The sequence below is a fragment of the Gymnoscopelus microlampas genome (genome assembly GCF_963454915.1).
Source record: "Gymnoscopelus microlampas genome assembly, chromosome: 9".
Taxonomy (NCBI): domain Eukaryota; kingdom Metazoa; phylum Chordata; class Actinopteri; order Myctophiformes; family Myctophidae; genus Gymnoscopelus; species Gymnoscopelus microlampas.
Window position 1 is genome coordinate 12,826,386 of NC_139946.1, and position 27,346 is coordinate 12,853,731.

General features: G+C 41.4%; 1 protein-coding gene across 1 annotated transcript in view; it reads right to left on the bottom strand.

Moving 5' to 3' along the window:
- The window catches only part of ell (elongation factor RNA polymerase II), a 44,521-nt gene that overhangs the window by 10,028 nt on the left and 7,147 nt on the right, over positions 1-27,346 (bottom strand). Inside the window, exons 2-6 of the mRNA XM_084067934.1 lie at positions 20,397-20,441; positions 4,513-4,634; positions 3,314-3,477; positions 1,452-1,705; positions 567-691 (exon numbers count right to left, since the gene is read on the bottom strand). Of these exons, the coding sequence (XP_083924060.1) occupies positions 567-691; positions 1,452-1,705; positions 3,314-3,477; positions 4,513-4,634; positions 20,397-20,441 (710 nt within the window). The remainder of the gene's footprint in view (positions 1-566; positions 692-1,451; positions 1,706-3,313; positions 3,478-4,512; positions 4,635-20,396; positions 20,442-27,346) is intronic.

Sequence of the window (27,346 nt, forward strand, 5' to 3'; positions counted from 1 at the left end):
AGCGTGAGGCAAGTACACCCCCTGGACATGACACTAGTATGTCACACTGGGACTTGCCCCCAGTCCAAACCTTGACGCTGAATGCCAAGCAGGGCGGCATTACAATTTTTACAGTTTTTGGTATGACTTGGCCGGGGACTCAACCCCCGACCTTCCAACCACGGAAACTTTAACCACAAGACCACTGAGCTGGTACGCTGTGTATGCGTATCATCAACTTAAATGTTAAAAGCAAAAACTAAAACTAAAAGAACATTGGTTACTCAACAAACCAGGGAATAATTTAGGAATGAATCCAAGAAAATGCCAACTCGTATCCAAAGAAAAAACTAAACGTTCCCACACGTTCCCTTGTGCTCTTCATCAGAGTCATGAGTCATCATGAGTGTGTTGAAGCATGGAGTGTTTTTTTCTGTTTTCAGTTTTTTTGGGGGGTTTGGATGTGCATGTCCTTTTTCATAGAACCCTTATCCAACATCTCCCTGCACCAACATCTCTCATAAACAAAAACATGTGATGAATGGAATGCCATCCCTGTCTGCGTCACAGGCCATCTCCTCACGTACCGAACAAGGATTCTCTTGAGAAGCTGCTGGTCTCCCTCGGTGTAGCCCGGCCAGTCCTTCTGAATATCCTTAAACAAAGAGTCCTTCAATGTGAAGGTGTTGTCTCGCCCACTCAGGATGGCCACCTGGAAGATCATAAAAAAAAAAAAGAAAAAAAAATATATTTATTTTTAGTATTTTTTTTAAATTACATTTTTGAGAAGTGGCAAGTTCTGGGCTGAATCGGGGAAAAAAATCTATTTTGAATCGGAGAAAATAGTTTTTTTCCCTTTTTTTAAAAAATATTTTATTTTTCACAAAGTTCGTTCGTTTGTTTGTTTTGAAAAAATCGGAATCGTGACCCCAAGAATCGGAATCGAATCGTGAGATAGCAGAAGATTCACAGCCCTAATGCTTTTCTTTAAAATGCCTTTTGTTATTGACCTGTATGTGAAAATATTAAATAAAAAAACCTTGAACAAAAAAAAAAAGTTCTCCCAATTTAGTCGTTATACCAATTCCTCCATGTAGTCCCCGTTACTGCCGGTCTTGGAGAGGGTGTATACAACCATGTGTCTCCTCCGATATACGTGCCATGGCTCACCTATTCAGAGTGGCAGAGCTACCTTTCCCACCCAACTTCCCACCTGTGAACACGTCCAATTGTGTTTGGAACAAAAGTCTCCACGGTTGTTGGAAAAACTTTACCCCTACGCCAACCAAACAACCCATATGCTTTTTAAGAAATTCAGGATGATGGATGAAGGGGGAACTTCTGTGTTAGGGGTTATGGCAGTTTTCTTTTTTGTCATATGTCATATTTCGCTCACAGATGACCAGTTTTTTGGGGGGTGGGTGACGCGGTTGTATGAATTAGGCTGTAGAGAGTGAGTGTGTGTATGACACCTGTTGCAGGTGGCTGTCCAAGGAGTCCTTGTCCGACTGCGAGAGGAGGCCTTCTTTCTGCAGTCTGACGATAAGCTCAGGCTTCCTGTATGGTTTAAGGGCCAGCAGGTGTGTGAGGCGCTCTCGGAGTGGCCTCTGTTGCGTGCCGCTCTTTTTGAGTGTGCTGCTGGAGATGATGACCGGCCGGGACGTCCTCCTCGATGGGGCGATGTCTGAGAGGCCGGGGGCCGGTTTCCGGATTTGAACCTTCTTCCCTGGTGTTCAGAAATTAAGTAATGTTATATGTTTAATGTTTTGTTAACATTGCCAGTAGGGGCTGGTGGAATCTGCAGATGAGTTAGATAGGCCTGTTACACAATGATTGATCTCGACAACCATGAAATCCAACTCACCAACCTTCCAGTTCAAACCTAAACTCCATCATGAGTGTGGGACTCTGCTATATTCTTTTTATTCTATGATTGTGTCTTTTTTTTGTAGAGCCAACACACCACTTATAAGACTAAACAGGTGCAGACATGATCTCAAAACATAACTGTAGTCGCCTCCTCACAGCATTGAAGCCCTCGTTCAGCTGAATCGTGCATTACCTCCCACTGAGACTCAAACACACTTTGGGTCCACAGGAGAAATGGACTGAGCCATGTATTTTTCACTACAAAGTAAAATGCATAGTTTTCATTTAACTCGGTGAGGGTCAGTTTGTTCTTTGTTTTGCTTGTGTTTTCTAGATGGCATCCAAGGACTTAAGGAATCAAGAGTAATGCCTAATTTATACTCTGTCATGACTATAACATGATGTTGTGAGCTTGTAGATCTGCTACAATCGGTGGTGGTACATGTCATACGACTATGTATAAATCAGGCTTAAGAGGCTAAAGCTGTCCCACTTGACCAGACCACACAGTGAGGTTGGCTGTGTGTGCGTGTGCGTGTGTGTATATATATATATATATATATATATATATATATGTGAGTAAGGGATTGAGAGCAAGTGTAACCCAGTGTGACTGCATTCAAATGATATCGTCACTGTCGGGTGGAAACCTTGTCTAAAACAGTTACTTCTCAGGAAATGGACAAATGAACCCGTGTTCCTATTGGAGCCAATGTAATTATTTAGGCGCAAGCTCTTGTAAATACTTTTCATTGGTGCAAAATGTATAACGCCCACAGACAAACCTACTGTAAGCACTTTCACAAAAAATAAATGGAGATACAAGGTTTCTGCCCGACAGTGACAATAATAAACATGACTCAAGCATATTATGCTTGAGTCATATTTAATAAAGTCCTGGTTCCAGATGAGCCATGCAGGCCCCATGCTTTGCAGCCCCAAACCCAAACACTTACAGTAGTCTGGCCCACAGTGAGTCTGCTCACCGGGGGAGCCAGGCCAGGAGAAATACACAGACCATCTGGGTACAGACAGCCAAACTGGTATTAGCGCACTCAATCTCCCTTCATGCCCGTTGACATTAAATAGACACGTGTAAAAGCACAAGTTTAGATTGGGTTCACAATCTAAGCTGGTTGGATAATCGGAGCTGGTCTGAATGGGAATCTCATGCTGTGGCACACAAGCTAGCGTTTATTGATATTCCTTTTCTCTTCTTGTCCTCGTCCACGTCCTTGTCTCCCTTTGTTTCTAAACTTCTTTTAACGTCCATTTTACACAGTCAAACTAATCATCAGCTATGTAGAAGATGGAATAGAATGACATTACATTCATCTTTTGGTTTTCATCCATGCATATATTCACTGTATGTGGGCGAGTGAATGAGTGCGAGGCAGTCTGGTTTTCCTGAGGGACTGACGCATGATTATGTGGTCCTGTCCGCGCCAGCACTGTGTCTTCTTACCTACATATCTTCCCCCAGGTTTGATGACGATGGCACCCCTGCTGCGTGTCTCCTCCTCAGCCTGGGCCATGCTTTGCCTGGCCTTCTGGTAGGAGTCATCCGTAGCACACACTGTGATCTTGTCCTGGATCCCGGCCAGGCAGTCCAGCTGAATGCCGCCCTCACTGGGAGGATACAGAGGACAGTGTTGACAGCAAAAGAGTGACACGGAAGCAACGGTGGACTAGACCGAACGATAATAGCAGACTGTTTTAGAGAAAGGTTAGAGTGACCCAAGTCCAAAATCTGTCTCTTCATTTATTCATTTTTTAGATATTGCTTTCTCAATGAGCCCCGGAATGAGCATTGGGCAAATTCAAACTTCAAAGTTGTCATAATCCACTACCTGCCGATATCCATGACAAAAACACCCTAAGGGCAACGCCACTATTTTATTGTTTTTTATCAACTGTGGATTCCCACATCCCGAATCAACTGCTGCATCAAATCACATTCTTTCCTGCCCCCACTCCACCCCCTTTGATTCCCCTCCACTTTGATGAGGGTTTGGCACTGAATGAGACGGCGCTGGCAGTCATCATGGGTTTACATTGGAATTAGGGGGCCGATTAGGGTCCAGACAGTGATGTGAATGAACTCCAACTGACCCTTTTATTAGACATATTTTGGGGACAAGTGTGTCAGGAGACTTGACCTTTGCAGAAGCAAAGGTCAACCCCTCTGCCTCACATCTCTCTCTTCCTAGGCCTCCATTTCAGCACAGATGGCGGCCTGATCCATTTAACCTTGTCAGCGTTTTGTCTCATGGTAAAATCTGAATCCGGTGGGGCAGAAAGTGGGCAGAAAGTGCTCTAGCTTCCGAGCTCTACCTCTCCATTTACTGGCTGACAGCTGGAGCCAAAGTCCCCAGACTGTTCAACGGGAATGTCTCTCCTCAAACCCTAACTATGAGGGCTACATTCCAACAATTCCTCTGTAAGCAAGCACATTTAATATGCTACAATGTCTCAACATTACTCGCAGAAAACAAAAGGCCAGTAAGGTCATGACCCTTGACACAATCAACAGGAACTGGAGAGTGTGCAGAGTTTGTGTACATCTGCAGAAGTGCTTAAGAAATAGGTGGAGACTCACTCCGAGTAATCACGTGTGCGAGAGATGTGCTTTCACAACTTCACATGCTTTTTATGTGACCTCACCTGGTTATGTACTGCTGGATGCAGTCGAAGCTGCCCTGGGGGTTATCTCTGCCCACATTCGACAGGTAGAACGTAAAGGTTCGCAGCTCATTGGGACTTTCCGACCGTGGTATTGAGATTTTCTGTTGGAGACAAAAACAGAGGAGGAATATGAGAAGGAAGGAGGAAATATAATAGTGCTTGTTGTCAAATAATCTGCCATATATTACCACCTGGCTTCAGACACCTAAAACGTACAATAATAGCCTACTCCATATGCTAAATATGCCTTATTACTATATATGCCATATTAAAAACAGAACTTTAAATTGACTCCCTGCTGTCTACTGCCAAACAAATGTTACATTTACTGCTGACTCTACAATCACTATGTCTTGATCTTTTCCTCTCTCATTCATTATGTCAGATTCTCCTAATGTTTAATATTAAACTCTGTCTGTATGTTTGTCTACGGTATGTCTATCTATTAAGACTAGCAAGAGAATTGTTTTCACTATCACCGAATCTTGAACTGTAATCCAAATATTGCCAACTAATATTGACAATCACATTTAATCACATTTGCAACATTAAAGGTCTGCCTGACAGGCAAAGAGAACTAAAATTATAAACCACCTAATCAAATTACAAGCAGACATATACCCGACACAAAAACTCACTTACAGAATCAGAAAATATGAAATGAGAAACCCCACAATTTAATCAAGAACATTAATTAACTTCCAATTCTAAGAAAATAGGAAAAGTAGAATTTTAATAAACATGTCATCATCAACGCCAACTGACTATTAACAACAAGGACTTCCAAAACTAGAAGCATGGTAAATGGACCCCATACTGACGTTTCTGCTTTCTTTCATAAACTTTTAGACGCACTGCTATCCAACTCCTCAAATTCTACGATCATAGTAAATGGAAAAGACTTCAATACAGTTGCACTGGCACTCCACAGAAACAGTAAAGCAGTACATGAGAAAAATATGATACATCCTGACATCAAAACACATAAAAGAGTGGGAATTCACCAATGGAAAAAGAAAAGTCTCACGAAATGTCATCCATATTACTGTGGGAAACGGCAAAAGTACCACTCGAGATAAACATTATATCATACTAGAAAATAATAAGCAAAAAAATTATATCTAACAACACCTAGCACAAGATGTATAAGATGGGATTCAGACACGTCGCCAACACATCGCTCTGCTCACCAACTCAAGGTTTTTGTACTCTTTTGTACCTTTGACTGCAGGCTGATGATATTAGTAATACTGTAAATAATAATAATGATGATAATTAGTGGCCTGTGAAAACAATCTCAAGTTGCAACGTGGGATTTATTTTCCAAAATTCTTTCCAAGCATTCATTTCAGAGTTTCCTGTATTTTTCAAAGACCTGGACATTCTTAAAATCCGTTTCCACACATTCCATACCTTCTAGACCTGCGTAGGAGGTTCGCTTGGAAGAACAATTTGACTGATTGCTCCAATAGAACTCATGGCTCATTCATTCCCATAGCAAGTGAAAGCACTGAAATATTTTAGTTTGACTTGATATTCATAGCAGATCAACCACTCCTATTTTCATTTGAATGATTAAGCTTCCCTTTTTGGCTTATTTGTCAATATTTATGTCAATATTAAGATCTAAAACCTGCTAGCAGCAGATGGCAACTTAGTACACCTGTTCAACACTTTGCTCCCAATTTGTCCCAAACAAGAAAATGGCTGGATTACTGTTTGTGTCAGTATATTCCCACAGAATGCAAATATTACGCCGAAATGAAGTGATGTCATTTTTATTTGGAACAAGGTTGATTGTTCAGAGTTTCCACAATGCAAATGAAGGCATCAACCTGTACGCATGCATGAGGCATCAACTATATCGTTTTGATGGGAAAGATTTGCCAGCGAGTGTTTCACATTTTCTATCGTTTCATCCTGTGTAAAGGCCTTGTTATTTATGTTACAGCTAACTTTTTTTATCAGCGTTTACTGTTTAGTTCAGAAAAATCCCAGGGCACTCCTTCCTGGCATCATCAGCAGTACTGGAAACTCCACATAATACAGCGAGGCTAGAATCTTATTTACTTTAGCCTAGCTCTAGCTCATCTCTGATTGCCCTCCCCTGACACCACCACTACCCTTATAGAGAGCCAGGAGTGCTAAAGAAGAACTGTAAGTATTCAGAAGAATCGTATACACGTCCCATTCAGCCCACATAATTACCGGTCTCTCACATTACAGGTGTTGCTTAAGAAAATGAAGGGAGTGGAAACTACCAACTGTCATATTCAGTGCTATTAACCCATTGAGACCTGAAGCCGATTCTACATGTCTCCTAAATCTCAACAGTTTTCTGAAAAACGTATGTTTCTATATCAGTGGTGCTCAATCTTTTTCATGTCAAGGACCCCCAAAATTATATGTATTTGGCCGCAGACCCCCATCTAAATATTTTGTTCCAGGGACCCCCAGAAGCAAAGATTTTAGTTAAAAATGTTCGCTTTAAAAATATATATATATTCAAAGATTTGCACACATTTACACAAATGTTCAAAAATAGCAGATCTACAAGCTCATAGCGCGGCACTCGGTGCCGCGCTATGAGCTTGTATATCTGCTATTTTTGAATAGCCCAAAGTGTAAAATAATGCTTTTTAGCTCAAATCTAAAAATGACACAGTTCCAGGTCTTAATGGGTTAAGCACCATAGGCTGTCAATTTTGTGAATTAAACTACCGTCACACTGTGGGACAAGCTGTTGTGCTGAAAGAGTTAACATTTTGCTGCAGTGAAAACAAACTGTGCCAGTGTCTTCTTCACGTGTAATATTTAGCTCATGAGATACTGCATCAAACAGAAAAGCTTGGATAATTAGAATACAAATACAACTTAAATAAATAAAATCACTAAATAGGCAAGCAGGACCTGAGTAAGCTCAAGACGACAGTGAATAAAGACTGTTAGTGTTAAAGGGGGGGCGGCTACTGTCTGCTCTGGTTTCCCTGACCTGAATTCAGAATGTTTCTCTCAGCCAAAGACTTGTGGAGCACTCTGACCTGGGTTTACAAAGGGTTGATAAAGTTACTGGTGGCGAGATGCTTTTGGGAGCCTGAGCCCAGGTCTCCTCGACTATCTCATTCCACCATGACCTGCGAGGCAAAACCTAAACCCAGATGAGAGGCTGGCCTTGTGTGACACACCACTCTTTCCTGCCCAGTGCCCACAGTGACTGACACGCTGAGAGGCTGCTAGCAGCTCAGCTCTGTTTACCCAAGGTACCAACACGTGTGAAGCCTGCAGGTGGCCAACTATAAATAAACACAGTGTCCCCTGCCTTTCTGGAAACCCTGGTGCTCTCTCTCTCCCTCTCGCTCTACGTTATGTGAGACGCTCTGCTCCAGTAGAACATAATGCCCTATGCCTCAGCTGAAGTCATACACACATGCAGCTCAGAATCAACATGACATTTCAGTCAGTTGACCTAGCGTTCCCATCTAGCGTGACTTACAAATACATACAAGATAAGAGGGGCTATATTCCAATGGATATGGGGATTCACCACCATCCGAGCAAGTACACAAAAAGGACAAAGTAAAAAAAATAAAGACATTTTCAAAATCAGGCTTAAAAATCATTGCTTGACAATGAGAAAAGTGTTAAGTCCACCAAACAGGCTACTTCAGACTACAACAGACTGGCAGTCTGTTGGTAAAGGTTGGCATTCAGTTCAGCACAAACTGTCGGCCGACGTTAATGAGGACTCATTTTTTACAGGCAGTGTTGCCATATTTTGTGAGAGAAATAAGCAACCAGGTCTAGGAAAACAAGCCCAAAAGAAGCAACTTAGGCCATATGAGCACTTTAAACCTATATGCATCGGCTATTTGAAAAGCTCTACAAGCTCGGCTATTTTCAACCGAACACAAATGCACAAAACCTTTTCATGAAAATATTTGAGAACCACTGGTTTAAATAATAATTAAAACATTTGGAAACAAGCCTGAATAAGCAACTACACTTTAGAAACAAGCCCAAAAAAACGCAACCATCGATGTTTGTACTACTCTGACAAGGCCCCCCGTCACTATGACTCAGACATATCGGATTAGCGGTGCGACGTACTGTAGGTGTGAGGGCCGCGTAGCGGACCGAACCTCTAGTACTGTACGTGAAATGTTTAAAAACAGACGATCTACAAGCTAACAACACGCGGCGTAGAAACATGTTGTGAGCTCACTGTTTGGTTTGAATGGGGCTTAAGTGTTTCAATAACAAGTTGTTTATAAAAAAAGAACTTTGCTTACAAGTTAAATGTTCTAAAAAAAGAACTTTAACCAAATCCGTGTTTAGCATCGGACAGGCTCTAGCACACACATGGAAACAGGCTGCTTTAGGGTCATGTGAGGCTTCTTGCCTGAGATGTGTTAACAAACAGTAATGGTAGTGGCCACAGTAGTGTAAAAAAGGCATCACTGGAAAATGATGGTGTGACTGTACAGACCAACATGAGGACAATACAAATCATGATACAGCAGCTGGACCATTTGTAATGTACGAGCAGCAATTCCTACATCCTCTGCCATTTCTGTTGCACTACAGAGCTGTTTAAGTGCACACAATAACGCTGGCCAATTGTATTCCTGTTTTATTCATTTGTTTGTTCGAGAGAGAGAGAGAGAGAGAGAGAGAGAGAGAAACCAGATATATTCGCAGGAAGATGAAGCAACGGAGGCAAAGGCACAGGGCAGTGACTCAGTCGACTTTACTGACTCACTTTGAAGAGGATGGTGAGAGTCAGAGGGGGGGCTGGTCTGTGGGCTCAGGCCCATGTTTACCAGACTAGAGTGTTGTTGACATCACTCAGCGTGGCGTGTCACCTTGTTCTTATTCACAACTACACTCACTGTGTCACTTTGTTCTTATTCAGACAAATAGACAAGAGTGCAGTCAGTCTGAAGAGAACATGTATGTTAGCTGAATCGACCCAGCTAACGTTGCTAGTTAGTGAGCGGTTTTCATGATGGTGAATCATTATTATTGCTGCTGTAGATTTTGATCAACTTGCCATAGCCAGCTCCTTGCAATCTGCAGCAAGCGCTGAGCTGGTTATAGCTAAAAATACAGTGGGAAAAGTCCTGGGAGCTTAATGGATAAAATGTAGCGTCAACTGAAAATGATCCATCCTATTTTTGTCATTGTTTTTTATGATGAAAAAGTATGACTTTGAAGATGTGACGGGAAGATGTGACAAGACAGCTCATCCATTCGCACAACATGACGGATGGAGCACAGTTCTACCAAGCAATGAGCAGAGAGAGATGAGGTTTTATATTCATTAACTTCTATTTTTCATGTTGAGCTCAGAGAGCAGCGTAGCTAGGGCTTTCATGACTAGAGATTTTTACTGGTCGACTAATTTGACTCAGTGGTAGTCGACTAGTCGATATTTCCCTATTATATTTTTTTATGCCATTACTATTATTATTATTATCCTCCTGCCTTTATTTTTATGCCGTTTTAAGGGCGGCGCTTCTGGCACAGCAGCGTCTCCAAGGATCCTCAAAAGGGGGTTATTGCCCAATAATAGCCTATTATTGGGCATACTTTTCCATTTTGATAAAAAAAATAAAAGCAGGAAGATAATAATAATGGGCCATTAACATAGCATTAAAACAATGAAAAAAATAATAATCAACTATTCGACTAGTACCAACAAGGTCGACTAGTGTGGTTATACTAGTCGACTAGTTGGTGAAAGCCCTAAAAGTAGCATGATAGAAACAGCACAAAATGGACAGCGAACAATGAGTTACTCAGTCAGAACTCAGAATATCAAGCAAGAGAAAAGCAGGCATTTTGTTTAGGAGCATGTTAATATCCTGAAAGGTAGAACAGACAGGATCACACTCCAAGGCTTCAAATCAACTAAAGGTCCTGCTGGGAAAATGCAAAGAGAGCAAGAGCAAGGACCTCCAAGCAGCAGACTGTTCCGTCCTGTGACTCCACAAGGCTGTCTGCGCTGAAACGTCACGCCAAAGTGTTACTGTTAACCAAACCACTGTCTCCCCTATGTAAAGGCCAAAAATACACCCACATAAAAATGTGTGACACTTGGTTAGATGCAGGGACGTGGTGCGTGGCACACTGGCACAGTGTCTGACTCTGTCTGAACAAGTACTGTATTTATCCAAGTTTTTTGAGGGCAACATTTATCCTTCCTGCAGCTGTTGTGAAGGTTAATACATGGAAGAAACAGGCTAAATGAACCACAGCAAAAAACAAACAAAAAAAAAGAGTCTTCTATGAGCAGAGATGTTAACCCATTAAGACCGGGAACGCATCTGTGTGTCATTTTTTTAGATTTCTTTGGCTATTCCAAAATAGCAGATATACAAGCTCATAGCGCGGCACCGAGTGTGATTTTTTTTTCACGATTTTTGAAAAATCGTGAAAATGAATGTCAAAATCTTGGATTATATATATTTTTAAAGCGAACATTTGTAGAATATTTAGTTCCCGGAAACCCCAGAAGCAAAGATTTGAGTTACAAATGTCCGCCAAAAAAATTATAATCTTTTTTAAATATTTGCACAACTTTTCATGATTTTTCAAAAATAGCAGATCTACCAGCTCATAGCGCACAGATGCGTTCCCGGTCTTAAAGAGTTAAATCAGATGACAAAAAACAAAACAAAAAACAGAAGGAGGCCAGGCCGCAGTGCCCCCGCTCCACTTATCCACAACCCTCATTACGACAAATTCTCCAAGTGGATTCTAACAGGCTGTCCAACACACAGCCCTGCTTGGCTGTGCCTGGAGCCCTCCTCATCCCCTCATTCTGCATGGCATCCTGCAAACAATGCTTCTTTTCAAAGCCCAGGAGGAGAGGACTAGGACCCTCGCCACAGCTCCTCTAGTCCTCTCTGTGAACGCCATAGTTAATGAAACATGAAGAGAGGGAGAAGAACAGAGAGAAAGGAGTGAGAGACTCAATATTTGAACACTAGCAGCTCATTAGTAAAACCACAGAATTGACGAGCGGGGAGTGTTTGGGTTGAACAGTACCAGACAAATGCAGTGGAAAAAATGTATAGCAGTGTTGTGTAGTGTTTTCGTCGACTAAAACTATGACGTAAAATGTTCGTCGACTACCTTTTTTCACTTTTTTTTTCACTTCAACTAAATAAAATATACTGACAATTTCGTCAACAAATAAAAACTAGACTAAAATGTTAGGGAGGGTCAAGTGGGGGAGAGATCCAGTAGAACTAAAAGACAAGTCTTTTTATGTTTGGTTGCGCTCGGATGTTGCGCTCTGAAAATAGCAGATCTACAAGCTCACAACGCGTCGCAGCGTGAGCTTGTAGATCGGCTATTTTCAGCATGCAACCAAGTGTAAAATCAGCCATTACGACGCCATCACGGCCATTTTAGTCGACTAAATCAACTGTAGATTTAGTCGACTATAATCCTATCATATTTAGTCGACTAAAACTAGACAAAAATTAAAACATTTCAGGTGACTAAAATATGACTAAAACTATAATTTTATTCAAAAGACTGACTAAAACTCAATACAAATTTGCTGTCAAAATCAACACTGATGTATAGCACTATATAAAAGAAAGAAGCATTCATCATCAGGTTGGCCTATCCTGTTAAGTAAGGGTTTTCCCACCATGCAACATTTTTGGCAGCTTAGCTATGATCACCAAAGGGAGATTTTTTTGAGGTGTGCCGCATTAGGACAATTACATGATTCTTTCCATTTTCTTTGAATGCAACTTTTGAATGACTTCCAACAGCAATATTTGTGTTTGACAGGATGCAAAGAAAACGTATATATATATATATGCGTTTGTCGGATGTAAGGCTGCTTGCCTTGTGGTGGTTGGATGCTGTCCCATTATGCTACGTATAGACTTGTTCCGATTGGCAATGGAATCATACTGTATATCACTGAATCGTACTGTATATTACTGAATCATACTGTATATCACTCATCGAATGGAAGAGCACCAATTGATTTTTCCTATGCAGATATAAAGCCAATTTTAACCTGCTATCAGAACTGAAGATGATGTTACAAATATATTGAATCTTTTTCTTTTCCACATCTTGGTTCTCCATATGCCTGCTGCTGACCAGAACATTGCGCTGTGCTCCATACAAGTGGTTAAGTTGTGGATTGTGACATTAAAGATAAGATGATGTTAAACAGGACGTGAAGTACACAACACAGTCAGATACAGACTTTTAAAAGGGAGCCGTTGTTTGAATAAAGGAGACATTATTATTAAGTCGATCGGTTTAATGTTTCACCTTTGGCATCTGTGTAAAACCCATAATATTCTCAAATACAAGAGGTTACGTTTTACTTTGGCACTTAAAGATAGTCCATGCTGGCATTGATTTCACTGACCTCCGTGCTGTAACTCCCCCGTAAAAGATGGAGGATTATTTACTCCAATAATGGTCTTTATTAAACTCTCTCAATAACGGGTCAGCTCTAAATCTCAAATGAATCTCTCCATCTCTGCAAGCCGCATGTCCAACTCTAGTCTAAAAAAAAACACATGCATTCCTGTCCACAAACCCTGTTACCATAATTTCACTAACTCTCGTGCATGGTAAATCTTTATCATATATGACATATACCCCTCTTATATCCCCAGGCTCACCCCCAGGCGATAGAATTGTGTATCAGCGATTTATAATGGCCACGAATCACTGTGCACTCTTCAGCTGCAAGGTGAAAGCTGTCCAGTACAATTGAATATGAATGACAAAAACATATGATGTTGGAGAGTGTGACGCTAGGCTATCCAGCTCTGTAATTCAGAAGGTTCCTCAGCCCTCCTTAGCATTCCACTGAACTGAAAAGCAACAGGTTTGCCTCCACTGTCAGCTTGCTTCAGTCAATAAAACGTAATGCATTATTCAACGCTTCAAACGGCCTGTAAGAATACCAGCTTTTCCACCATCTGATCTCTACAGCTGATAACCCCCTTTTTATGGGACACAGTGTGCATTCCCACTATGATGCACATCAAATAAACTAGTCAGTAAATGCCAAAACACATTTTTTAATTAAAAGGCGTGTATTTTCTTTAACAATCAACCCGTTATGAGGTTATAGACCAAGCCAATCACACAGGTTTATAAACCTGGGAGCGGTTCTCAGATCACACAAGGTCATATCTGGGCCCTTCGGGAAAATAAGTACTAAATATAGTCTACATAAAGTGCAAAAAGAAAAAGCATAATGGGTGGAGTCCGCCCCTATGCAGAAGAAATAAGACTGCAGTGTACTGCACTGCACCTTTCTTGATATTATCCAAAAATAAATTATCAGACAGTGGGATGGCAACAGAAAATGCATCAGTGTGCCTGGAGGACACAACCCATGGGACACACCCTCCATGGTACTACGTTAACTCCCAACAAGTCCAACTGGGTGACGGTGACGCTCCAGCCGAAACGAGCGATTTTGGATTGGACATATTGTACACGGCCACACTGTAAATATGTTAAGAATCACTAATAATGGGATTTACAAAAACCTTAATCTTGTCTCACACACCAAAGATTATGTTCTCCAAGTCTAAAAGTCCCTAAAAAGCAGTATGCCTAGCTTTCAAAATGTATTCAGAATGTATTAGGATAGTCAGTCAAACCTGTGAAACAAGCTGTTCCTTGTTACATGTGATTATTCCCATGCAATACATCTGGTTTCAAACAAGTAATGCCTCCAGACAACATGTAAACATACAGTAGTACTAGTAAACAGGCGTAGTCCTGGCTCTGCCAGTGCTTTAGCATGCTGCTGCCAAGAGGGCATTTGTGAGTGTCTGGAGAAACACGGGTGCAACAAAGCATGGAATGCATACACTGTTGTTCTCCTGCACAACATAAAAAGTGAACCTTACAAGAAATTTCATTTTAATGCCAAGCTTAGAGTGTGTGTGTTTTACACTGCAGTATGAGTGACTTGTACAGGCTGAGTGATAATGCAGGGAAAGTAAATGACAGATCTTAGATCTCTGCCATGTCTGTGTTTCTTACACAGGACAATGTCTGCCAACATTCAGAGATGCTGATTCTGCATGCAGCATGCAGGACAGGGGTGTCAAACTAAGGTTGCGGACTGCATTGGTCAAAATGCTACTTTTTGTCTGTGTATGCGGGTAGGCCTGTCACAATTATTACATAAATCGCAATTATTTGATATAGTCGCAATTATTTGAGATGGTCGCAATTATTTTTGAATAATCGTCATAATTGTTTAGTTTTGATACTGGCATATTTAATCTGCATATTTTTGTATTTGTATACTCTTCTGAATCCTGAAATAAACAAAACTGTGAGAAAAAAAATCGTCATAATTGTTTCCATGTTGAAACATTATCAAAAGATCTACACGCTTACAGGGTATAAGTGTTCAGTCAAGTACACTTCGACATGCACCAGGGTTTGAACCGGTAACCATCTATTTCCCAAGCGGTGGCCTCCTGGGTCAGGGCCTTTGGGCAATTCTATGGTGAGCACCTATGCATTCAATGACAGTGAGCGTTTGCGTGGTGCTTTTAATATTGTTATAATCAGAAGCCTAATGGTCTACAAATGTACTGAAACAATGTGTTCATTCGAGGTTTGGCACATCGATTTTGCATAAAGAATAGGATAGGAGTCCAAATATCATCATAATACCTTTACACGTTTTTAAATCGTACCAAAGAATAATTTCAGATGATAAAATAAATGATTCATGCCACTATATTCATGGAAATGATTTTTATTAACACATTGATTTGAGTGTCATAAACGGTCTGGACGCTTTGTTTACATGCGCGTCCTCGACAGGGCTTCTATGCTGGCACTAGATGTACCCTATTTTAATAAACCTCTGGCACACAATGTGTTAAGAATAATAAGTAGGCTACACTTTAAGATTAAAGGCTAAACGGGTACAATGGGTATTGCATAACCGGGTGTGAGTGGGGCATGTACTCCCAATTTGCATCGTTCCTAATTAGTAGTATTCCAATTGAACTTCATGAGTCATGTCTGTTCTTATAGAGAAGGCAATAAATGAAACAAATAAGTTGTTCTTTTAGTTGACTGTAAAAATGGGGTCATCCCTATGTTCCCCGGGTTCTATGTTCCCCCACTAAGGTTAGGGTTAGGGTTAGGTTAGGTCCTATGTTCCCCGCTCTCCCTAGGACAGCGGGGAACATAGGACCCGGGGAACATAGGTACGGTCCCGTAAAAATCTCCTGCAAGGTCTGAAGATTTTCTCTCCCATGCGGCCTTCAGTACAGCACAGGCAATCAGGGGTGAGACGATAAGTGGGGACCTCGCGGTGGGTGTTTACACACACTAGGTGGTTACCTGCTGCCTCCATTGTTTTCGATACACAATGGCAGCATCAAGGGGAGAGAAAGCTGCTGACACACACACAACTGGATGTGAATATAAAAAAAATATTTGCCAGGCCAAGGGCGGAGATAGTTTTCACCCGTGTATATGCGCCCGTCTGCTGCTATCATCGTTAACTTTTATACATATACCAATCTGCATCTAATTTCCTGCTGTAAGCAGGCCAAACAATTCAATATATTTAAATATATTTGGGATGGAGCTACGTGGCTGGAAAATGTAATTAATTCTTTCACTGCCAAGGACGAGTAAACTCGTCAGTTGGCACTTGGTCCACAGTACCAAACACGAGTTTGACGAGTGAGGCGTTTTCAGTGTTTTTACACTAGAGGGCGCTGTTCTGCAACCTATGAGCCACCATTTCGGCTCAGACAGAGAGATCTAGGAGATCACGTGATCACAAGATTTACTGCTCCATCCACTTCCTGGTTAGCGTATGTGGGGAAACGGCTATATCTTCAGTTCCTTTTTTCCCCCTGCATTTTGGCGAGACATTATATTTTCAAATGCCTATAACAAGCGAACGAGGGGGTCGCGATTGCTTTTTCTCTCATTTTTTTTGCGGCAGCACAGTGAAACCCGCCGTGATTATCAACGTTCAGGGGATTGATTATACTGGAGATAAATATTCTGTGACTAGTTGAAAAGATCAAACAAGAAATATCTGGTACTGGGTGATTTATTTATTTATTTATATCTGGCTGTCAAAAAAGTTAAGTGACCGGTAATCTCTGACTAAGCCACTAGTAGGCACCCCAGATATACAGTATTTCTGTACATAGTTATCTGGTGAGACTGAAGAGAACTGTGTGAGGACTGAGGAGGCCAGGAGGAGAGTTGTGGAGAATATTGGTGAGCAGGTGTAAGAGAATTTATCGTCAGAAATCGTTGTACTTTTCATTGGAGATTCATGGCTTCTGCACCATAATCTGAACAGTGACATCAACAAGCAATTGACTGAATCTGAGTGAGTTCATAACAATTGAAATTAAACTGTTGGGGGCAGAACAGCAGGGACCACCCCAAAAGATTTGCAGCATGCGCACTGGCAAGACCTAGCTCCGCCCCTGCGTGCATGTAAAAAATATATTTTCCAACTAATTTCTTAGTTACTGTACACTTGTGGTAGAGTAATGTTAAGTCACATTGGTGAAGTTTATAAATATCACCACACCAAACAAAATAGCTAATTCTGAGGCTTTTTCATTTGATACATCTTAGATACATTATTCATTAAAATGTTACCCCCCCCCCCCCCCATCAAATATTTAGATCAAGCTTATGACTAGGTTGGCAGTTTAAATAGCCGATTCTGCTTGTCTGATGCAAACAATGGCCATACTTAAATATAAGCAGAGATACCAACTAGAACTACTGTACCCCGTCCCCTTGCTTTTTCTTCCAGCTGGTTGAATACCTGCTGCCTATAAAGCGCTTGTGTCTGGGAGTGCATCACCCAGTGTACAGCAGTGTATACTGAGACTATACACAATATAAATTGTTTAGATGTGCGCTCCTTACAGAAGTGTAAAAGCAGTGCCCAGTTTGGGTGGGGGCGGACATGAGAAGCAGGGAATCTCTACTGAGTGCGTGTGCGTGTGTGTGTGTGTGTGTGAGCACTTCACTCTGTCTGGTGGGAGAACTCCAGGCCAATAGAGCTGTGTGTCCTCTTCCCGATCTGTGCAGATGTAATTGCAGTCACGGACATGGCTGCCAGAACGAGAGGAAATCTAATCCGGTCAGTGGTCGCTGCAGCAGATAAAAACTAGTAGGACTCACTAGCTGTGAGTCAGTGCTTCTAAGGCTGTTGCAGCCTTGGTCTGCCAGGCCTAAGGCAGGTACCCTACACATATGCGCGTCATATAAGGGCATATACTGATGACATCAGCAATCTTCATAAAAGGGACAAGGACTGACAGATACATATATCTCCATATATGGGCATATTAAATTTAGATGCGAGAACGTCTTGAGTGTGTGTGTGTGTGTGTGTGTGTGTGTGTACACACACATATACACACACACACACACATATATATATATATATATACACACACACACATACACACACACACACACAGTACACACACACACACACACACACACATCCAATTTATATACTATAAAAGCAGTTTTAAATGCTTTCCCCTGATAGAACAGAGGTCAAATTATGACGATTTGCAGTTCTTTGCCCCACACTCAAGCCTACTTCTGCAGCATATTTAGTCAATATCTTCCATGAAACAGATCAGTTACATGCTGTGTTACAGTTAAGATATATCTCATGTCACCATGAACTCAGAATCAAGCCAACAGCACAATGGCTCAGTTAATTTTGTGGCATTATCACACCTCTGGCTCCAATAGCTTTGGTCCAAATCAAGTGTGTAAGAGGAGATATTGGTACAGTCCTAGACCAGAATATTAACTGTGCATGATAGCCACATGCTAGGGCTGAACTATTATTATGCTTAATGTACTGTAATCCCAATTATTAAAGCAGCACTATGTAACTTTTTAACAACGATATAGCATATTATGTCCCACAAAATTATAAAGTACAATTTTTAAGGAATAACAAACATCTTTCCATAAAGGTATAGACTCAGGGGGGTTCCTACTAGGGGCTAGGGCTGTCACGATTACAGATTCAAGTTGACGATTAATTATTAATTGTCACACAATTGCGGTTTTTGGCATCGAACATTGGAACATATGAATAAAAACATACTTTCTGTTTGGCTTTAAGGCTTTGTGATAAAAACTTATTTGACAAATAACTTAAATATACAAAGAAATGACATATTTAATAATTTTATACTTTGAGAAACATTTAAAAATGCAGAAATATTTTTCTATAATATATTTCTGCATTTTTAAATTTTGACGATTATGCAAAATAATTGCGATTATCTCTAATGATTGCGATTAGACAATTATGTAATAATTGTGACAGGCCTACTAGGGGCTTTACACTATTAATATGTATAGGGGAGACTATGAGTTTCATCCGGGCATTCGAGCTCTAGTGTCGCACAGGTAGAAACATCAAACACGCAAGTGAAGATTTATCGATTGTTTTACCTGGGGACCGCGCGCCCATTACATACCGTGTCAGTCACAAATACAATGTGTATCGTCGTATACACACATACAGTGTGCGCTGCGAGTTTGTAGATCTGCTAATAATTCTAGCACTGCCCCTACCTGCTTGCGATTGGCTGAATTCAGGACGGGGACCGCCCCTTCCTACTCAATCACGCTGGTCACACCAAGGCAGAACTGACAATAAAGCGTCGACTGGCCAATCACAGCCGGACACGCTTGCTTCAGTCAGGTGAAACTAAATTTGTTTTTGGGAGGCAACTATCGAAAACAAAGACTCAACAGTGCAGTCCATATCATGAAGATACAGTAGCCTACATAGACAATCTTCAATGGTAACAATCTACCATATAATGCCTTTCATGGTCAATTTCAAGCCCACACAAGTGCTATCATGGAGGGTAAGCAGCCATGCTGAAACATTGTAAGACTTTTATGTGTCAGTGTAACCAGTGTCTTGCGTCGGGCGCAAGACATGGGTCCATTTAGTTACATATGTAAACTCTCAAGAGTTAAATTAAAGGGGGTGTAACACTAACAAGTTATGTTTTTTGGCAGGGGGGGGGTCTGAGTTCGCCCCCCCCGTCCCCCGTCCCCCCGTCCTCAGAAATTCCAACTCCGCCATTGAAACAAACAAACAAACTTGCCTCAACTTCTATCATCTACCATGTATAAACATGACCCATGTGTGTCTGTGCAAAACTTATGACCGCTCACTGCGCAGTGCTCGAGCAGACAGGCACGGAGCTCACCAAAGCATCATTCACTGCGAGTACCTGCAAAGCCACGCCCATTCAGACAAAAGAGTCAACGATGGAGTGTCACGTCATTTGCGTGACTGAGCAGGGACGCAGAGAATCTTGGGCAATGAAGGCAAAGACGTTGGCTGCCATGTTATTTGTGTCCAAAGTGTCCACTGATACTCAAAACTATATAGTGCAACTTTAATGACAATGTTTTTTGATGGAAAAAGATAATTTGCTCACTGGGCATATTGGTGCCATATCTTTGTAAAAATGTTATGTAGTGTCCTCTGCGAATATGTTATGCTTCTGTGAGCCTGATGTTGGTGTTGGTGGGTTGTACAATGTTCTTGTTATTAACCCATGAGTAATGGGGAGGATGTGAGGGTAATGCTGGACGATTTTAGATCCGCCCCATAATCTTTGATTCCCTACGAATAAAACTGCAAATTGAAATAGCTCTACAAAACAACATTTTCAAATTGAAAGCATTTCTTCTCACTCACTATTTCTCATGATTTCTAATCTACTTTGCATCAATGACACTATGGTGACAAAGAGAAGGCGACAGACAGAAAACGATGACCTTACCCCTTGGTTTCCAGTAAATCGAATCAACGGCTGTGACGACAGGCCCTGAAAGAGAATAATAAGATCATTACGATTTTATTTACACAAAAATGTTTAAACACTTTGCTTGGATTGAATAAATGCCATGGAAAAGATCCTTGGTTAGCCCTCAGCTAAACTACTATAACAGATACGCATTAAAAGCAGCACTTTACCTGCTCAAGCATCAGTTATGATATGTGCAGAGACCAAAACCAAAGCATATTATTTCTTTAGGTTTACATCTTAGCTTATGTGTGCATTACTGTACTTTATGACTTCACAATGGGGTAAATCAATCCACCCAGCATCTCTTTTACTCATGGGAAAGAAGACACGCTCCTTTTACTGCGCTTAATATTGTTAAAATAAGAACAGTCAGACAAGAGGCAGGCCCCCTGTGAAGGAAAATCACAGGGTAAATCATAGCACATTTGGTCACATAGCAAACCTTCACACTCTCCAAGATGAATTTGCCATGCATGTACCTCTTTAATATTGAAAGCCTAACGTAGAATATCTGAAATTCGCATTAGCGTAACTCAAGGTCTGCAGAGATCGATTCCTTTATTTTAGAGCTCCCATGATACTGTTGGAGCGGCCTCTTTTCCTGAAGGTTGTAGAAGCCAAGACTGCCAAGCTCCATCGCTCGACTAAGATAGGTTGGTCCCCCATTCAGATCCCTGACCCTTGCCTTCCTTTTACCCATCATCCCTACATAGTGCTATGGGACAGAAATGCAAAGAAACCAATAAGTTGTCTTCCCAGCATAGCCCAGTTATCACATTTACCTACTGTATAGGCTGACACAGAGCAAGACAGAACACAGACTCTGTATGAATCTGTATAAAAACACAGTAGCATGCCAGTTACTGGGCAGTAAATGCGTGTGTTGGTGCACAGCCATCCAACCCAAAACGTGGCACTCGCAGTGCTGACATTTTTCAAATATTTTTAGCTGTTAGTAGCCCCCAGATGAGGCTCACATACTGCAAGTCTGGTCAACTTGTGAGGGACCACGGACCAATACGGTCAATTGTAACACGTTCAACTTTCTGTGGTCTCTGCACACAGTCATGGAATAGCAAAGGCCTCAAAGCATGGATCTTTCTATTTTTGATCAGGAATTCCATTTTCTGACACAGAACAGATGCTACAGCACTAACATATTGCATACTGTGCAGGTGGTAAACAGGTAAATAGGTCAAAATATCCACCGAAACAAGATATCATCCAAGTAAAATGATAAATATTAAATATTATTCACATCATCCTCATCACCATATGCATCCAGTCAACACAACACTGTGCTTCTCAATAACAAAATAGAGAGTGTGTGTGTGTGTGTGTGTGTGTGTGTGTGTGTGTGTGTGTGTGTGTGTGTGTGTGTGTGTGTGTGTGTGTGTGTGTGTGTGTGTGTGTGTGTGTGTGTGTGTGTGTGTGTGTGTGTGTGTGTGTGTGTGTGTGTGTGTGTGTGTGTGTGTGTGTGTGTGTGTGTGTGTGTGTGTGTGTGTGTGTGTGTGTGTGTGTGTGTGTGTGTGTGTGTGTGTGTGTGTGTGTGTGTGTGTGTGTGTGTGTGTGTGTGTGTGTGTGTGTGTGTGTGTGTGTGTGTGTGTGTGTGTGTGTGTGTGTGTGTGTGTGTGTGTGTGTGTGTGTGTGTGTGTGTGTGTGTGTGTGTGTGTGTGTGTGTGTGTGTGTGTGTGTGTAAGTAAATGATATGCTGGTGCAGGAAAAAAGTAATTGAGAAAAGTAAAACACAGCCTCCCTCACGCATTAGAAGGACAATGTCAGTCACCAGAACCAGAGACACCAAAACTTCAATAAGTTAACATGGAGTTTGATGTTACAATGGAAGGGAGCGTGTCTGATAAAATATGAAATATTGAACCAAGCAACTAGGTCACTTTTTCAATTAAACTAAATGAATATGAATATCTAGCATTAGTGATTTAAGGTTTATGTGTCTGCAGTATGTTCCAAGCACAATCTGCCAGCTGCTATAAACCAATGTGATTGCAAAAGCCTGTGTGGCTGTGGCCTTTCACAAAATGCACCACAAGTCAAGTCAAAACAAAACGATGTGGTGTCTAAAGGCTATGGTTTTGATGATATTTCACTGAGTGACTTAACAGTGAGGCACCAGCTTTATTAGGCACTATACAGCTGGGAAAGATCATACTAGACTACTGTGAAAGGCTAAAGAGGAAGTCACGTTAGCTTTTCTTCCTCATTGATGCGCCAGGAAGTCAGGCGTGAACAAGAAACTGATGATAAAGGTCAGGGTAGATCAAGCATAAATAAAACACAAGGTACAGTAAATGGACTGCATTTATATAGCAGTATTATATTCAGTCGCACCAGTGCACCTTACAGTTAGCAGGTCTGTCTTGAATGCCAGGTTCATTTGTAGACCTGGCATCCTATAGTGTATATAGTTTCAATGTACAGATTGATTTTTTTCAGACTGATGATAGGTTCTTGGTTTACCTATGATACTCGATTACTATTGCTATGCATTTGATGTATTACCTCATGTTTTTCTTGCTTGCGGTAAATCGCTCTGGATTAAGAGTGTCCGCTAAATGCCTAAATTGTAAATTGTATCTGGGTGCAAGTAAATGACATGCTGGTGGTAACTATATGAAACCGCTCCATAATGTATTTTTGTGTGTGTGAATACAATTATTTTGTTCAATCTGTTTGGTAGAGTATGTTGATACAATCAATATAACTTATACAATTGGGGTGGTTGAATTTGGTCTCCCTGCTCTTCTATTGAGACATTTAGATCCTGTTTGTCTAGGTTGGACATGACCTTCGACACGATCCCATTTCTGGTAGGAGACCCGGGTTCAAATTAGGGGGTAGAACAGGAAAGTTACACTAAAAAAAGTGACTCTGGACTCTGGAGCCCTGTAAAGTATTTCACATTCACCCATTGACACACATTTACACACTGTGTGGCAACTACGCAAGGCATCAACCAGCTCATGGGGGATCAGTCAGGGGTTAACTGTCTTGCTTAAGGACACTTTTTCAAACCAGAAAGCTAGTGATTCCAATACAGCCACTCTACCTCCTGAACCACTGTATAGTAGGGCCATGCAGAATGCAGTAAGCTAAGAAAAAGAAATGGGGAAAAATAAAGTTGTTTTTTTTTGGAAAGTGCAGCTCTCGCCAGGACGGGTTGCATACCCAGGGCCCAGAAACTTTAGAATTCAATCATAGCCAATTGGAATGGAATATGGAAAATCTGACTGATACATCATGACCATATGACTCCAGAAATAATGTACCGATACGCGTTAGTTTTGAAAAGAAAAACACACAAAATGGCTGAAAATCAAGTATGGCACAAATGGCCGGTGCATATATCGGGAGTTGTATCATGATCCAAGGAATCCAGAGAAAAGAACACATTGATTGTACGACCTATGGTTCAAGAGTTACAGGTTACAGTTACAAGTGGCCTGTTATAGCACCACATGCGGACGGACAGGAGCAAAAACATAGTATAAAAAAATAAAATAAAATAAACACATAGCCATTACGCTAGGAAATGGAGATCATAAGTGGTGTGTCACATTTTTGTGTGGTTAAAGCTTACCCATGAAAACCCGGGTGTTTTTTTGCACTCTGCATTTCTCGAAAGCATTAATATGGATTTGTCGTTTTTTTACAACCCAAAATTTGGTTTTCACATCACCACTCACTGACAACTGGTTTGACGCAGAGCACACAAACAGATGGGGTGTGATGTCATGCGCCACACGCCAATCAAAGACTCATCAAAGACGAGCATAAGAGCCTGGTGTGCACAAAAATGCATGTCTTTACTCAGCCTCTGATTGGACAACAGACCGATGTGGGACAGCCATGTTGGCCTGTTGGCCAATCAGAGGCTGCACTCACTGCACTCAATGAGTGCATTCAGTGAGCACTCCGGACCGAGAGCAGTGAGTGCTCACTGAAACCAGTTTTAAGTGACTGCTGATCTGAGAGCCTGATTTTGGTGGTAACAATCTAATATGAATGCTTTATAGATAAGCAGAGTGCAAGAAGCCACCAGGGTTTTCATGGGTAAGCTTCAAAAACACATTAACCACACAAAAAACACAATATTGGGAAGAGTGGGTCTTTAATACCAAGACAGGCCCCCAAATAAATAGTTGTATTTGCACAACAAGCACTGAATGAGTTACCTTAAGACCTGGAACGCATCTGTGTCACTTTAGATTTCTTTGGCTATTCAAAAATAGCAGATCGACAAGCTCATAGCGCGGCACTGGTGCCGCGCTATGAGCTTGTCGATCTGCTATTTTTGAAAAATCTTGAAAACTGTTAGGATTTAGAAAACATTTTTAAGAATAGCCTCAGGTCTTTATGGGTTAACACCCACCAATGATTCTCCTTTCAGACCACAACATTGACTTGATGACTACAGGAGGCCTAGAGGCCAGGCCAAATAATGTTAATCATTTTCAATCTTAAAGAGTAGCAGTCAATGTTGATAGCCTATTCTCTTTTACTGACTAGTGCTTGAGAGACAGACAGTCAATTATTTCTTGTATTCACTTATTTTGCCAGGATCTCCTTGTGACCCCCAGGGACCCCAGGCAAAGTATTGACACTACACACAAATGTGTGCGACTACTTGTCGAGGCTACTCATGTACTTCTAAACTGTCCAGTCATTAGTCAGACTACAGAAAAGAAATTAATGGTTGGTATTTCTGGTGTAATTCTGTCAAAAGGAATCATTACAAATGTACTTGTAACGTATTTGTGACTAAACTCATTTACAGTATGAGATTGCCTGTGTGTGAAGCTGGGTGGTTTGAGATGGGCGGGTTACATTCAGAAAGAAGCCAAACCTAGCTAGTTTTTCATCTGGCAGACAGAGTTGAATACAGTAATGGGAAATGAAGAGTGACATAGAGCAAGCTCAATGAATGAGACTAACCTTGGCAGTTTCCCATTTGACTGACTAGTTCCATAGGAATGTGGAAACGACAAACATTCATAAAAACATGGTCGACATCACAGTTTTAACCACTACAGCACAGTTTAAACCACTACAGCTGAGGCTGTCTGAAAATCAACTTTGTTGCTCCTCACAACCTGATGAGATCCTAATCAAGACACTGCCCCTATGCCCTGGTTAACGTGATGTTGGGTGTTCATGAATTAGAGGAGACAAGACAATTTAGGATTCTCTTCACCGTATCAAACCCATTTCCAAAAACATTGCTGAGACAGCAAACTATACTTTAATTTGTGTAAACAATACCAAAGTCAGGCCAGCTAGATTTACTAAGAAATGAACTCTGAACTCTCCTAGCCTATCCAGCCACACCAGCCCTTTCATGGAGCACTGTTCTCTGGTCTACCGCTGCAATGTTAAACACAGCACCGAATTTAGCTCTCCCACCCTCTGCCCTCCCCTTCCCCCAACCCACCCAGTCCTGCTAACATAGTGCAACACTCAGCCTGTTCATTTGAATGGGCTGCTGACATGTCACTATTCTCTGGGACCTGAGCCCAGAATGTTCCACAGAGCTTGCTAACCTTAGGGACAGAGTGCGGCTCCTGACCATGGCTCGGTGACAAGGCCATGGACGTTCAAACACACACACACAGCCACAGAATGGGGACCAGCTGGAACGTGGCAGAGATGTGACAAAGCAGCCAATTGGCAAAACTGTACGGATGATTATAGTCTTGAAGCAATATTTAGGCCTATAATAACATTTCCCAATTTTAAGAATAACATATACACTTAAATTATGTCATATACTGTAAGTATGAGAGTTAACTGCTACACAGCAGAGTAGACATGACAACTTGTTTACATGCACTATGTGTGAAAAATCTACCAAGGGTCAGGGCCACTGCGTTATGGTGCAACAGTAGCCAGGTAATCAAGTAAAATTGCAACCTGTACTTAATTCATGTCTTTTATTAGAATCAAAAACTGCAATGTGCCTGGGGGGCCTTTAGTGTACAGGATATTTTCAAAGCGTATGTACGAGAACATAGTTGTACAATTTATAATTTAGTAAATTGACACTCCTTAAATTTGTTTTAGTAGTATACATAATAAATAAGTTATTAAGAATCTCAGGGTATGAGGGCTAAAACGTATTTGTTTGGGAGAGTCAGGAAAATCCACCCAGTGAATCTACACCACAATCAACCTCTGAGAGACATAAGTCATTGGCTACCAAGTACCAACATGTGCATTCACAGATGACAGGATGCTACATTGCAACAGTGACAAGTGTGCCAATCTAGTTAAATGGTGGGAGTTTGTTGATAGAAGATGGGGTTTACTCACAGTGTTACCTTCTGCTCAATGCATTCACCTAAATGTGAATGTAAATTGTAGCTGTGCACGCATACACACTTTTATTTGCGCCACCCTCCCCAAGGGCTCCACTATAACCTAAATGTTGCAGTTTCGTAGGATAACCCCGTCTTGTAATAGACGAAGCAGGAATAGTTAGGGCCTAATCCCTATGGCTATGGCCATAGAAGTGAAATTGTCAGGTGCTTTGTTGTATCACTGTCATGTGAGGAGGTGTTCCACCTAGGTCTAGGATGTCAGGGTTGGAGAGAGCATTTCAGATCATGGCCTATCAAGGACTGAACTTATACTGGGGCCGTGCTCTTTCGACATTTGCAACAACAGGTGTGTGACTGTGTGTGCATGTGTTTTACACCAGCCTGATCTGACACGTAGGTGTCAGATCAGGTAAAACGTAGGTGCTGAGCGCAGTGTCTGATAAAAGATTTTGCAGGAACAATACCAATAAGCAATATTTTGGAGAATACGAAGGCCAATAGGCTGATCATTTTTTCTCCGTCTCTCAATGATTCCAATATCCATAATTCATTTAGGGAACTCTGTACCCTAAAAAGGCACACACGCCT